At 35.6% G+C, this 15,792-nt stretch overlaps 1 protein-coding gene across 1 annotated transcript in view; it reads left to right on the forward strand.

Annotated features, from left to right (window-relative positions):
- DNAH8 (dynein axonemal heavy chain 8) overlaps positions 1–15,792 on the forward strand; it is a 108,213-nt gene that overhangs the window by 38,624 nt on the left and 53,797 nt on the right. Inside the window, exons 32-45 of the mRNA XM_042881754.1 lie at positions 691–890; positions 1,222–1,375; positions 1,480–1,643; positions 4,841–4,943; positions 5,537–5,641; positions 5,938–6,099; positions 8,001–8,225; positions 8,853–9,025; positions 10,755–10,933; positions 12,208–12,395; positions 13,663–13,749; positions 13,889–13,996; positions 14,770–14,904; positions 15,229–15,390. Coding sequence (XP_042737688.1) covers positions 691–890; positions 1,222–1,375; positions 1,480–1,643; positions 4,841–4,943; positions 5,537–5,641; positions 5,938–6,099; positions 8,001–8,225; positions 8,853–9,025; positions 10,755–10,933; positions 12,208–12,395; positions 13,663–13,749; positions 13,889–13,996; positions 14,770–14,904; positions 15,229–15,390 — 2,145 coding nt within the window. The remainder of the gene's footprint in view (positions 1–690; positions 891–1,221; positions 1,376–1,479; positions 1,644–4,840; positions 4,944–5,536; positions 5,642–5,937; positions 6,100–8,000; positions 8,226–8,852; positions 9,026–10,754; positions 10,934–12,207; positions 12,396–13,662; positions 13,750–13,888; positions 13,997–14,769; positions 14,905–15,228; positions 15,391–15,792) is intronic.

Raw genomic sequence — 15,792 nt, forward strand, 5'->3', positions numbered from 1 at the left:
ATTTTTATTGTCTGATTTCTTTAGAGATTTGGAAATGAATGAGATATTTTACAGAGAAAAACTCCTTGATTCTTCATTTAACACAAATACCTTTCTGGACCTTTATAGAGTCTTCTAAACCATAAAACTCTGAAAATTTCCCACAAATAACCTGAAAAGAACTCTCAGTGGAGTTTGTGAGTGTTATAGCTTAAATGCAGATGCAAACGATATTATTGTATTCATACTTTGATTTTTTTAATGGAAACATTACAGGTTGATCTGCTTAATTTTAAATTCAATTCTGATTTGAATGGGATATTGGATTTGATGGTCTCCAGAGATTCTTTCCATCTGAGAGATGCTGTGATTCTATAAATTGAAATGAGACAGGATTAGGAGTTGATAACAAATATATCTATGTCATTACTAAAAACCATATGGAAATGATGATTCAGAAATTTTATGATGCAGAAATAACAAAATATGAAGCCACAGAAATGGGATATAATACATTTCCAATGGAGTATTTTTCACTTTTCCATATACTTCATTTCAGAGAGATTTCAGCAAAATTAGTACAGTGATTTCTGCATTTGTGATACAGCCACATTATCTTACAAAATTTCATACACTGATTTTAAATAGACCATTGTTAGAAGATTAACATTTGGAACAGTTTCATTTTTAAAAACTCTTTTTTCTGTCCAGGATATATGTATTTCTGCTACAAAGGAAAAGGATATAGAAGCCAAGCTATCTCAAATAGCTGATATCTGGGGAAACCAATTTCTGAGCTTTTCGCCATTCAAAGGAAGAGGAGAGTTACTGCTAAAGGGATCCGAATCAGCAGAAATCATAACTTTGATGGAGGACAGTTTAATGATTCTTGGCTCTTTACTGAGCAACAGGTACTTTAAAAATGATTTTGCATGGTGTTTTCAATAACTGTACTATTATTAGAATAAATCAACAGTAAATTTGAATTGAATGTTATTTGTTAATGAAAAAAAAAAGAATAAAAATTAAAATTTCTGATTTAAAAACTTCCTCTACTGGCAGACATTGATATATTAGTAGCAACTTATTATCTCAATATACTTGAGTATTATAAAGTTGTTAGGAACTTTGTCTCGCTCTATAAGTTCTCTCAGTTCTCTCTTAGCCATCATATTTTAGCTTCCTGTTTAACAGTAGCTTTCTTGAGAATTAAATTTCTCTGTCTTTCTTCCTTTATTTCAGATACAATGCACCATTTAAAAAAGATATTCAGAGTTGGATTTCTAAACTTAGTGGCTCTACAGACATAATTGAAGAGTGGTTGGTTGTACAAAATCTCTGGGTTTATCTTGAAGCAGTTTTTGTAGGAGGAGATATTGCAAAACAGTTACCACAGGTAAACTTGTAATGTTTGCCTATTACTTATTAATAGCTTTCTGTGTACTGATTTCCAACGGAGGATGCTATGAAAGCACTTTTTTTTTTTTTTTTTTTATATAGGAAGCAAAGCGTTTTCAGAATATTGATAAGTCATGGGTAAGAATAATGCAACGAGCTCATGAAAATTCAAATGTAATTTCCTGCTGTGTTGGAGATGAGACTATGGAGCAACTTCTGCCTCACTTACATGAACAACTGGAAGTATGTCAGAAGTCACTTACAGGGTATGAATTCTTTGATTATACATATATATATGTGTGTGTGTGTGTGTGTATGTTCAGCGGTAAAACGTCTAAATGGTTTTGTGAACATCTCCAGAGTCTGCGACTCCACCACCTCCATGGGCAGTCTGTTCCAGTGCCTGATCACTCTTTCAGGGAAGAAGTATTTCCTAACGTTCAACCTGAATATCCATGGCACAACTTGAGGCCATTTCCTCTAGTCCTATTGTTAGTTCCAAGGAAGAAAAGACCAACTCTTATGTCACTGCAATCTCCCTTCAGGTAGTTGTAGAGAGCAATAAGATCTCCTTTGAGACTCCTCCAGACTGAACAATCCCAGTTCCCTCAGCTGTTCCTCTTAAGAATTGTGCTTCAGACCCCTCACCAGCTTTGTTGCCCTTCTCTGAACATGCTCCAGTGCGTCATTGTCTTTCTTGTAGTAGGGGATTCAAAACTGAACAGAGTACTTGAGATGCAGCCCCATGACTGCTGAGTACACAGGGTACACACTTCCCTGCTCCTGCTGACTGCACTATTTCTGATACAAGCCAGGATCCCATTGGCCTTCTTAGCAACCTGGGTACACTGCTTGCTTATGTTCAGTTGAGAGTCAACCAATACCCCCAGATCTGTTTCCTTTACACAGTCTTCCAGCCACTCTGTCCCAAGCCTGTGGCATTGCATGGGGTTGCATGCACTATAGCATGGTGCAGGACCCAGCACTTGGTCTTCTTGAACTTCATTCCACTGGCTTTAACCCAGTTATCCAGCCTAACTAGACCCTCTGTAGAGTTTTCCTATCCCAAGTAGGTTGACAATTCCTATCAGTTTGGTGTAATCTGCAGACTCACTGAGAGTGCTCTCAATGCCCTCATCCAGGCTATCAGTAAAGATATTGAACAGAACAGGCCCAAGTACCAACCCCTGGGGAATACTGCTCTTGACTGGTTGCCAGCTGGATTTAACTCCATTCACTGCAACTCTTTCAGTCCAGCCATCCAGCCAGTTCTTGGCTCAGCAAAGAGTTTATCTGTCTAATCATGAGGTGCCAGCTTCTCTGGGAGAATACTTCGGGAGACAGTGTCAGAAGCTTTGCAGAAGTCTAGGTAGATTAGCTAACAGCCTTTCCTTCATCCACCAAGCAGGTCACTAGATCATAGAAGGAGATCAGGTTGGTTGAGCAGGACCTGCCTTTCATGAACCTGTGCTGGCAAGGCCTTATCCCCTATTTGTCCCACACATGGTGTGTATCTCCCTAAAAATGATCTGCTCTATAACCTTTCCTGGCACTGAGGTCAAGCTGATTGGCCTATAGTTCCCTGGGTCCTCTGCATGACTGTTCTTGTAGATAGGAGTCACATTGGCAAGCCTTCAGTCCTCTGGGATCTCTCCAGTTGACCAGGAGCATAAATAGATGATTGAAAGCAGCGTGGCTATCGCCTCCACCATCTCCTTCATGCATCCATCTGACCTGGTGGACTTATGGCAGTCTAGGTGGAGTAGCAGGTCTCTATTTTCACCTGAATTGTGGGGCATTTATTTTGCTCCTCATCCAAGACTTCCAGGTCAAAGGGTAGAATATCCTGAGGATAACTAGTCTGACTTTTAAAGACAGATTTAAAGAAGTCTTTGAGAACCTCAGCCTTTTCTTTTTTTGTTCCCTTTTACCCCAGTGGCCAGCTTGAGTTCAAGCTGGGGTTTTCCATTTCTAATTTTCTCTGTGCACATCCCTAACAACTTTGTACTCTCCTGAAGAGGCCTGTCCCTTTTTCCACTGGAGGTGTACTCGCTTTTTCTCTTGGAGCTTCAGGAAAAGCTTCCTGTTCATCCACACAGATCATCTTCCCCAAGGGCTCTTCTTGCAGCACAGGAGGATAGCCTGCTTCTGCACCTTAAAGACTTCCTTCTTGAGGAGTGACCAGCCTTTCTGGAGAAAAAGACCAAATCCCAAGGGACAATTCCTACTAATGTCCTAAACAGTTCAAAGTCTGCCTTCTGAAAGTCCATGGTAGCAGTTTCATTGCACCCCCTCCTGACTTCACCAAGAATAGAGAACTACCATTTCATGGTCACTGTCCAAAACAGCTCCCGACTCTCACATCTCCCACCAATCTTTCTGTTTGTGAACAGCAGTTTAGAGGGGCACCTCCTCTGACAGGCTCTCTTACCAGCTGTATTGGGAAGTTATCTTCCATACACTCTAGAAACTTTTCAGACTCCTTCTGCACTGTATTGAATTTCCATTTTATATCAGGGAAGCTGAAGTCACCCATGAGAACAAGGGCTAGTGATTGAGCAATCTCTGACAGCTGCTTGTAGAATATCTCATCTGGCTCTTTATCCTGTTGGGTGGTCCATAATAGATCCCACCGGAATGTCTGTCTTGTTGGCTGTCCCCCTGATCCTAACCGATAGAGATTCAATCTTATCATTCCCAGCCTCAAGCTCAACAACGTCAAAACACTCTCTAGCATAGAGAGTCTCACCACCACCCCTCCTTCCCTGTCTTTCACTTCTAAAGAGCTTATAGTCATCCATTGCAGTCATGGGATCCATCCCACCATGTTTCTGTAGCAGCAACTAAGTCATAGTTTGCTGCTGCGCAGTATCTTACAGCTTCTCCATGTTGCCCATGCTGTGTGCATTGGTGTAGATGTGCTTTAGCTGAACCTCATCCCCAGTCTTGTCATTGTTCCTCTAGGCTCATCTCTAGCAGGCCTGGTTTTATCCCATTCCCCCTTCAAATTTAGTTTAAAGCCCTTCTCAACAAGCTTTGCCAGCTTTTGGGTAGGATCCATTTCCCCCTTTGGGGCAGGTGAGATCCATCAGCAGATATCAGGCCAGGTGCTGAGTAAAGGACATTTGCATTAAGGGATTATGATCTATAATGATGATATGATCTAGAATATATTTAGAAAGTACTGTTGCCAGTAAGAAAGCTGGTGAGCAAACATTCTTGGTGTGTGTACTTTTCTGTTACTGTGAAAAATATTTCAATTTGTTACTCTTTAAAAAGCATTTTCTATTTTAAAAACTTTAAAATGTTCTGAAATGGGATCTACTTTGGTGTGAACCCAAGTCTTCTTTTTAGAATTAAATTACAGAAAATGAAGTATTTATGTTTCAGTTCTACGTAATGGGGGGGGGGGAGGGGAATACAAGGTGAAAGATTCTAATGGGAGTCTTGTTCAATTTTAAAGATACTTAGAGAAGAAGAGGCTACTGTTTCCTAGATTCTTTTTTGTTTCTGATCCTGTCCTTCTTGAAATTCTTGGACAAGCAAGTGATTCTCATACAATTCAGGTACAACCCAAGTGATCTTTTTTTTTGCTGCTTAGAACAAAAAGGAAATTCAAATGTGGAAAAATAGTTAATAGGTTAGAATGTTAACATTTTCTTGCAAATTCTGGAGATTTTTGTTTGTTTGTTTCTTGCTCATTAGTCTTTAAGAAAATAGGGAACAGATATTTGTAATTAAAAATATTTATATTCAGAATCCAGAACACTAGAATATGGTCTCCTTTTAAGATTTGCTGGAGGTTCCTTTAATAAAAGGGACCCCATGAGAGACCTTGTTGCTTAGCATAGTGCTAAGTCAGTCTGGCTACGCTGCATTGTAGCTGAGAGCTGAGATAAGATAGTAGATCTAACATAATAACTGATTTTTGTTCTTCTCGATCACCAGTGGAAACTGTAAAACCATAACAAAAAAAAACAGATTGAGATAAAATCCTACGCAAATATTTCTACAGTTATTACCTTTGGATGGCCTGAAGTTCATCCATAAGTTCAGAGAAATCTTCACATGATTACCTTACCTTCAATTTTGTTTTTTTTTCTACGCTAATGTTATTTAACGTTAATGTTATTGAATGTCTTTTGAATTATCCTTACAGACACATCTGCTTTCCATATCTGACAATATAAATGAAGTAGAATTTCACCAAAAGGATTATGATCGCATACTGGCAGTCATATCAAGAGAAGGAGAAAAAATACCGGTAATTTGCTGATATTCCTCTCCCTTTCCTCCTCCTCCCCCCCCCAGAAATCTTGTAATAGATAAATCACTCTATTATCCAACGTATCAATATATATATTAAGTTGAATTGCTGTTAATTACAAGTAAGTGTTTCAATCATCAATGTAATAAAATTGTTATAATTTTTTGCAGTATTTATAGTATTTAAATTTATAATTTTTGTGCAAAGATCTTTAGTAACTATCTTTTAACTAGCAGTGTTGAACAGGAATTTGTTAACTATGTCTTATTTTCTCCCTTTTATTTATTTCTCAGTTGGACACTCCAGTGATTGCAAAAGGACCAGTAGAGCTTTGGTTACAGAATTTACTACATGTGCAGCAGATTTCATTGCATGCTGTAATTAGGGCAGCATATTACCAAATTAGTGACACGGGATATGATTTGCTGAACTTTCTCAATCACTTTCCAGCACAGGTGAGAATACAGAACATGGTTTTGTGTGTGAAGTCTAGACTGCACGTTGGGGAAATAAACAACATATAGACTAATGGACTGTCTATATGAGGAATTTCCTAAAGAGAAAACAAGCGTATAAATCTAACCAGTAGCAGGCAGCTTTTACAACCTCAATTTTGGTACACAATGTATAGCATAATATTTTTCTTGTTACCCACATTAAAATAATTTTGTCTTCTCATAGAAAATGCAAAGTAGAGCTTACATTGTCTGTGATGGCTATTGAACCTCTTTGATATGCAAAGAAAATTTATTGTGCAGATCGATTTCTCTCTCATAATTTATGTTTGCAAGGGCTATTATTATGGTTATCTCATCTTATGAAGATTTATGGGACTTTGTAATTCATTTATTTGTCATTATAATGCACACCTAATAGAAGCCTATCTTCAAAGACTCTAGTTTGTGTAGAGACTTCTCCATCTTAGTGACTGATAATAAATTTCATTAGCAAATAATGAACTGTTTCTCAGCCTTTCTGTATTGTGACCCTGCCATTTATTAATCACTACAGCAGTAGGCATAATTATTTTATATGCAAATATTAAAACCAGACAGTACATTCCTGATTTCAAAAATTGGTCAGGACATTTAGATTTTGAACGGAATTATCTTAAAGTCGTGTTTATGACAATTGCTTTTATCTTAGCAGAATTTAAGATGTATATTACTTTAAGAAAAAAAAGAATGATGTGCTGCCTGTTTTGCTTACATGTCAGACATTTTGAGGTGGCTTTATTTTCACCAGGAAAGATCTTGTTTCCCAATCCAAATGTTAGGATTATTAAGACTGCACAAATTAATTGTGTTGAAAGTAGTGGACAGGGTGGGAGGAGCAGGGAGAGAAGAAAATGGTCTTTTGACAAGAAATGTAAGGTACAGAGAAATAAATGCTTTGTTATAGGACAGAGAAGAAATTAGGCAAAATACATGAAAATATTTGATATACTTTTAATTCCTTTGAATTACCTTTTCACTGTCTCAGATGCTTCTGGTTTAGACAGCTTGGAAAAAGTTGCATCCAAAGGTGTTTTTTCCCCTCTAACTCAGCTGTCATTCTAAAATAAATTTGATTTTTGGTAGCCTGGTTATTCTAAAATGAGGAGATATTTCCTGCTTCACAACCTCTGTAGCCTTGAACTAGTTAGATACTGGAGACATAAAGTAGAAAGTGGATGTCAAAGTGTTAGGTCTTGGTGCTCTATAAATTTAACAATGTGGGAAAGAAAGGTACTGATAGAATTCTCTTCTATCATGTTTTGCCATGGATATCAATTGGATTCATGGAAATCAAATGTCATTTACATGGATATGTGGAAACCAAAATCTGAGACTGTGGTTTACACTCAATGTCCCAGATTTATTTGAAACAAAAAATACTTTCTAGTTCAGAGTGCTCTGATGAGGACAACCAGTAATCAGTATAGTAATGCATCCCATGTTCAGTAGAAAATGAACACTTTTTTTAAAAAATGTTCTTTAATTAGATGTGAATTGCCAGAGAAAAAATTTCAGCAGAATGTCTCCCCACAGTTTAAGATCTGTTTGTTTCTGATGCTGGAGTACACTTAGACTGGATTGTAAGTGAAACTGAGGGTTGTGCTTAATTTGTGCATATCTCAGTTTATGATAATTTTTTGTAACTTCAAAAAAATGTTTTCTTAGGAGTTTGAAATCCTGTAGCAGAACGAACTAACTCAAGCAGAGCATTATGGTGAGGTATTATCATAACGAAAGCTAGTGATCATTTAGTACTCTTGATGCCGTAATTTATTTTCACATTATGCCCAAAGCATTTAACAAAGGGTTAGTATTGAACAAGTTATTATTTTGTATTCATTCACATATTAAATTTGTAGGTTGGATTACTGGGAATTCAAATGTTGTGGACGCGTGACTCTGAAGAAGCTCTACAGAATGCTAAAGAGGACAAAAAAATCATGCAAGCAACCAATGGGAGATTTCTGGATATTTTGAATATGTTGATTAGCCAGACCACACATGATCTTTCCAGCTTCGACAGGGGAAAGTTTGAAACACTTATTACCATACACGTACACCAGCGTGATATTTTTGATGATCTGGTAAACTGCAGGTTTTGATTTCTGACAAATGATTGTTGTCTTCCCTAACATCTAATTTATTCTTTGTCTCTCTTGCTCCTTCAGAGAGCAGGCTACTGGGATTTTCTTTATGGTTTCTAAAGGGTGTATGCAGAAGAAAAACAAATGAAAACAATCCTAAGATCTGTCATTTGCTTGAATTTCTTAGAGTCTGCTAAATTCTTTATGTTCATTTATTCTGTGAGAAATGCTATCTATTCCTCAATATTTTTTACTGCTCATGATATGAACATACTAGAATATACAGATTTTATCTTCTATGTCTCCATTAAATCCTACCCTCTGTTATTGTGTGTATGAGGAATTCACATAATGTGGCTTGCTAATTTCCCTTGGAGGATTAGATGCACAACCAAAGTAATTTAAGCTTCATTTGATTACAATCAATTGAAATGATCAGATCATTTGTTAGTCAGCTTAAAATGCATCTCTAAATATTATATGAGGTTTATATTTACTTCACTTCTTAGGAATTCTAACTTAAGAAATCACTCATTATTCTAATTATTTGCAAACTAGGATTTTATTGCAGTTATCAAATACAATAAAATGAGTGTCATAACATAGATATGTTTACTTTTTTTTAAGGTAAAAATGCACATCAGATCACCAACTGATTTTGAGTGGCTAAAGCAGTCTAGATTTTATTTCAAGGAGGATCTCGATCAAGTTTTGGTATCCATTACAGATGTTGATTTTATTTACCAAAATGAATTTCTGGGTTGCACTGAACGTCTGGTTATAACACCTCTTACAGACAGGTTAGAAACAAGATTATATGTAATAAACATTTATGTATATAGTGTTTATTTAACATAGTATCTTCAAGGAGAAATATTCTTAATTAAGCTCTGTGTGTTCTAGGTCATAATCAAAAGTCTTCTCCTACATTTGCTTAACAGTATCCTTAAAAAAATAAAAAAAGAAAAAAGAATAAAAATAAGAAGTAAAATACATCCCCACTATTTTGTACACTTAGTCATTCTTACAACAGTTTTATCATTCCATGGTCTTAAGAGATCTACTAGCAGAACTGAGTAATAACACACTAGTGTAATTTTTGCAGAATTTCTATTCTGAAAAGAGAGATTGGATCAAGTGTTTCAAGCTCTGTAATGAAGGATTCTATTAGGATTTTGTTTCTAGCTTTGATGTCAGGCAGTACCCTTACTACCCCAATGTCTTTGAAAGTCTAAGATAACCAATTATTAGTACTGGGAAACAACCATTAACTTTGTTTCAAGTGTGGATTCATGTTGGGTTTTTGGTGTTTTTTTTGTTTTGGTTTGGTTTGTTTGTTTGTTTGTTTGTTTTCCTTCAGAGTTCCATGGCTTCTTCCTCAATTTACTCCTTTCTTGAGGTGTTACTTTTGGCCAAATGGGAAACTAGGCTGTATATGCCAAAAGATACTTTACTTGCCAAAAATTCCACTCAATATATTGCAATAACTTCCATTATACCATTATTAATTTTGCTATTTATGTGGAATATGAGTCTGTACAGCTTTTTAGAACATCTTTATTTCTCCAGTATAGGTAGGACTGCTGTTGTGACAATATGGAAAGCTCAGTTCATTTCTGCAGTATATTGTACTTCACTCAGCAATCAAATATTTTTGGACAAAAAACTTAATTTCTACTCCAACTTTGTCTCCACTCCAATAGACCCATAGAAGTAAAACTTACAGTTCTTATTAGTTAACAGAGTCAGATAATAAGCATCAAGAACCTTGTAGTGCAAATTTGACGTAAAAGACCACAATGATTCAATCTAATCCGTAGGAACTAGATAGTTATTAATCTCTATAGACTAAAAATTCTGAATAAATACTTCTTAGCAATGTTAGTTATTTAGAACTGCTTTGACAGTGAAGATACCTCCTCAGTTGTATAGAAACTTGGTCACTTCATTTTGGTCAAGTATTACTCTGACACTTAACTGTGTGAAAATCATAAGGATTGCATATAACTAAAATGGCAGTCAAGACTCTTCAGGACTGAAAAAAAAAATTGGTGATTCAAATTTTTAATCAATAATTATGGTGAGGGCCACGTATCCTTATTCCTGCAGACTTCAAGATTTACACAAAAGTAACCTAACCTGGTGAATGGTATAGAGATTAAGATATTGCCAAATATGATAAGATGGTATCATTTAACATTAGAATTGTCTCATTTTAGCTTCAAAAATAATTAATGACAACTAAATTCCTTTCTGTTGTTCATTTATGTGCTAGTTTATCTAATATTAACAGTTTTTAATGTACTAGATAAAGATCACATTACTTTTTCTTGTTTTATTAGAAATGCTTAAATTCTGCATTTTATGATTTTACCACTCTGGAATTGCTGTATTTGAGTGAAATCAATGGTATTGCTTATGAAGAATTGATGCTTTAACACAAGAATATATCAGATAACTCATTTTTGTATTTATATTAAACATATCTTCATCACAGTTTAATAAATTGATATGATTTAACATTTATAGGTGCTATATAACTTTAGCTCAGGCTTTGGGAATGAACATGGGAGGAGCTCCAGCTGGACCTGCTGGAACTGGTAAAACGGAAACGACGAAAGACATGGGAAAGGCTCTGGGAAAATATGTAGTAGTCTTCAACTGTTCTGATCAAATGGATTTCAGAGGTTTGGGTAGGATTTTCAAAGGTAAGATTTCATAGAATCATATAGGATGGAAGGGACCCCCCCTCATACTCAGAGCAGGTGCAATTAGAGCAGGTTGCCCAGGACCTTATTCCTATTGGTTTTAAATATCTCCAGGGATGACTAGAACACTTCAGGGCCACTGTTCAAGTGTTTGACCAACCTCATGGTAAATTTTTTGGTAACTGTATTGTCTTGGACTTTCCCATATTGCAACTTGTGTCCATTGGCTTTTCTTCCAATGTTTACATCTGAGAAGAACCTGGCTCCAACTTTGCAGCTTTCAACTCCAATAAACAGCAGCAGTCTTTTCAATTAGCTTTCTCTTCAGGCTGAAGAACCCGTATTCTCTCAGCCCCCCCTTTTGAATCATGTTCTCCATACCCTGGCAATCATGGCAGCCACCTGCTGGGCTTGTGCCAGTAAGCCAATGCCTTCCCTTTACTGGAAAGCCTCAGACTTTATATGCTACTACAACTGCTATCTCCCAAGTGTAAGGTAAAAGTGAACAGTGATTTCCCTCAAACATTTGGATAATAAGCAGCTGGGTACCTTTGCTGCAAGGATGCATTTCTGATTCATGCTCATTTGTTAAGGATGACACCAGGTCCTTTTCTGCAAAACTGCTTTTAGCCAGTCAGCACCAAGCCAGGACTGCTGCATGAAGTTATTCTCTCCCAGATAAATGACTTGTTGGATTCCATATAGTTTTTGACAGTTGATTTTTCAAAGTTATTGTCTGTACCGAGAAGCAAAGGGTGAAATAATTTTGATTTTTGTTGTTTTATTGAAGAAATAATTGTAGCATAAAATTGTTTAAAGCTGTGTGTTTCTAAAAGCATCTTCTTTGAAAGTGAAAACACAAAAGTTAAAAAGCAGGACTTTTTCTGCAACATTTTAGAGCTAATTTTTTGAAGATGTAAGTCACTCCTTTTTTATTTTTTTAGATGAACCATTGCTTTTTGCAAAGTAATCAAATTGTTACTTTAAAGGTTCCATTCATGATAAGATCAGTACCAAAGTCTGCAGAATGCCCTGAGATAACAAAAAGATGTTTCTGATTTTGATTCACTAGCAAGCATTTTGAAGAAAACTGAATACTGATATGAAGGTACTCAGGTGGTTTGGAAGAAATTTGACCTTAGCCCCAGGGTGATAAATAAAGCCAATTTTATTTAGTTATTTGAAGAAGAAGACAAACATATAGTTCAAGTATCTCAAATATACCTGGAGAAAAAGCAGATTACACATTTTTGTGTCCCTTTTTTTTTTTTTAGGTCTTGCACAGTCTGGATCTTGGGGATGTTTTGATGAATTCAACCGGATTGAGTTGCCTGTCTTGTCAGTCGCAGCACAACAAATTTATATTATCTTAACAGCAAGAAAAGAAAGAAAAAAGCAGTTCATTTTTTCTGATGGAGACTGTGTAGATTTAAATCCGGAGTTTGGAATTTTCCTAACAATGGTAAATATAGCAGTAATTCCCTAGAAGTGACAAATTATGCCATATGACATTAATGACGTGACAAGGTGAAAGGAAATTACTTGATTAATTAGTTGGAGCTGTTGCTAAGAAATAGACCGAACTAGAGAACGCACAAATAATTCTCCATGAATTGCATGCCTTAGTTTTTGCTTGAAGATTATTGCTCAGTTTGGCGCATTGCACCCCCTCATTACTGTACTGCAGTTCATTGTGTCATCAACCTAGAAGTTTAGCCAAACTTTCAGAATTCTCTGTGCTTGTTGAGAGGATCAAAACAGTAACATACTTAACTACCTTAATCTGAAATGCTTTAACATTATTATTGAGAAAAGTACTGGAGGGAAAAAAAGAAAAGAGACCCTTTTCCTAAACCTGAAGGTTTCTTTCCAGGGAAGACAATTTTCAAATAGATGTGTCTTGTCTAATGGATACTCTATATGGATAAAAAAAGGTAAAGCTGATTTACAGAGGATGAGTATGGGGATCCCCCTCCTCATATGTTTGTGACAACAGGTTTTCCAAAAAAAAAAAAAAAATTCTTTCATGTGGATGTGCTTACTAGTTTAGACACAATACTAAGTTGTCCAGTTTTGCCTTCTGTGGCAAAGGGATCTCTGCTGTGTGCTCCAATCCCGGATTTAGCATAGGCATTATGAAAAAGTGTGTCTTGCATCATGAGACTTTTATGGGTGACATTTATGGGAGACCTTCATACAGTGGCAACACGTGAAAAATTCTTGCAGTATATATACATTAAAGATAAGTCCCACAGCTCTTGCTAGTCACTGAATCTTTACGACATACCTCTTCTAAACGATACTTAGGAAATTCTCTTCCCCAGATGCCTAACATTTGATCAGTATGAGTTAAGCTACTATCAACTATCTACTCTTTAGTTACTCTAGAGAAAATGATGACCTTTCATTTTATCATATTTATCTTGCTGAAATCTCAGTGTAGAGCTCTGGGAATACACTAGAAGCAATGAACCAAGTAGATTTTATTCCACAAAAATTTTAAATTATAATTACTGGCTTATTATGATAGACAATTTCAGTTATAATGCAATTTTATGTAATTATTAAATTCATAGTTTGGTTGAAGTTTCTACTTCATATTTTAATCATTAGTGGAGAAAGGATGTAACTCAACAGCTCTAAGTATTTATGCATAAACTTGCTTTTCTCAAAAAATAAAAAGAGTATTATTTGATGCAAATAATAACGAAATTTATTTTCTTATATAGAATCCTGGATATGCTGGACGCCAAGAGCTACCAGAAAATCTCAAAATTCTGTTCAGAACTGTGTCAATGATGGTTCCAGATAGACAGGTAAAATTAATGACTGAACTGAAAGAAAAAAATGTACTTTGTTATTTGACTATTTAAATTTGCTCATCTATTAAAAAACAGACAAAGAAACGAAAAAACCCAACACCCTTATTTCTAAAAGGAAAACATTGTGTTTCAGATAATTATAAGAGTTAAGCTTGCAAGTTATGGATTTATTGATAATGTGGTTTTGTCTCAGAAGTTCTTCGTTCTTTATAAACTTTGTGAGGAGCAGCTCACTAAGCAGGTAATGTTATGCATTCTCTTCCCCTTTGTCTTAGTATTTATGCAATGCAACCCTTTGGATTTTCATTTGTGCGGGTTGTTTCTGAACAATCACTGTCATGCTTTTAGTAAATTATTGAAATAGTTCAAATATAATCCAAGCATTTTTCTATTAACATTTTTGAACCACGTAAGTTCTTGTATATGTAGTTGCATACATACATTCATCTAATTCTTAAAAAGATATAACTTGTAGTTGCCCGTATATGAAGCTGTCTGCCTAAATGTGGTCAATGCAGGGAAAATTAGCCTTGTGTCTCATTTTTCTGAAATGCTTAGTGAAATCAAGAGAAAGCATCTGTAGCTTTCTGCAGGAGGAATGTCTTAAGTTTGATTTTAGTTACAGAACTGCTCTGAATTTCACAACACTGCTTTGATCTGAAGCCTTGGGTTTAAGCTGCCTTAGTTGGGACTATCCAGGGTAGAATGCAAATACTGTTTTTTAAAACACTGATGTAGAGAGCTACAAAATAGTTGCTATATCAGTTCGTAAATGATGAAGTCAACAAAATCCAAACTAGAAAGGTTATACTCTCCTTCCTGAAAATAAACTTCTTATCTGTCGTTTATTTTAATAGAATAATTTCTAAAGAACAGCAACAATTCCAAATTGAGTTAACTTTTCCAGGCAGTGTGACTATACTATAGAACAGACAAGTAAGATTTGCTGTTCTAATGAAATAAAGGTAGAGAACTTGTTATTGATGCATGATCTATATTTTCACATTCTATTAGGTTCATTATGACTTTGGTCTGAGGAATATCCTTTCAGTACTTAGGACTCTCGGAACTCAAAAAAGGGCCAGACCAAATGAAAGCGAATTAAGCATTGTTATGAGGGGGCTAAGAGATATGAATCTTTCAAAGCTGGTAAGAATCTAATAGTAATTAATTAATTAATCTAATAGTGGTTTGTCTGGGGTGTGATGTTTTACATACTAATGTATGTAAATGTATGTATGATATTCAGCATAAATAACTGAAATAAATTTCAAATTTGTTTTTCACATGACATACAGATGACGTTATGAAAATGCTGCCAGCTTAGTGATTTGTCTTGTTAGCTGACTGTGCTTATGAACAAGCACTTGTGTTTAAAAACTATATTCTTATTGTTTAATATTTTACAGTAGATATCAATTTGGGTTTAAGAGCTGTGGATAGCTGGGCTTTAACACTGAATAACTTTTTCAGATAGACGAAGATGAGCCCTTGTTTCTGAGTCTTATCAATGATCTGTTTCCGGGGTTGCAGTTGGATAGTAATAAATATAATGAGCTTCAGGCTGCAGTAGCTAATCAGGTAGAAGAAGCAGGATTGAGTAATCATCCACCATGGAATCTTAAGCTTGTTCAGGTAAAAAAAATAAAATAAAATTGTAGTATCTTCTTAGCAAATGCAAGTCAAAACACCATGTTAGTGATTAAATCACTGTCTCGTTGAAAGACTTGTGCTGCTAGTATAAGAATAAAATAAAGACTATGTGTAAGCCACACTAGGAAGACTAATCTATTATTTATATCCAGAAAAAGAAAAAAAAAAAAATCTTAAAGAATGCTGCTAACTCAGCCTTTCCCATGTATTTTAGTGCATCTGGGTTATTTGAATGAAAAAGGAAATTATGTACTTAGCTCTTTAAACATGACTTTTGTAGGCTAGCATAGGGGCAGCAGGGCACAAGAATGCATTTTGGACTGTAGTAATTTGTACATAAATACTTCAAGGAAGTCCTCGAAGTGTTAGATTCGTTAATCAGTT

The sequence above is a fragment of the Lagopus leucura genome, unplaced genomic scaffold, assembly GCF_019238085.1.
Source record: "Lagopus leucura isolate 7727_CA_CO unplaced genomic scaffold, USGS_WTPT01 Super-Scaffold_73, whole genome shotgun sequence".
NCBI classification, from domain to species: domain Eukaryota; kingdom Metazoa; phylum Chordata; class Aves; order Galliformes; family Phasianidae; genus Lagopus; species Lagopus leucura.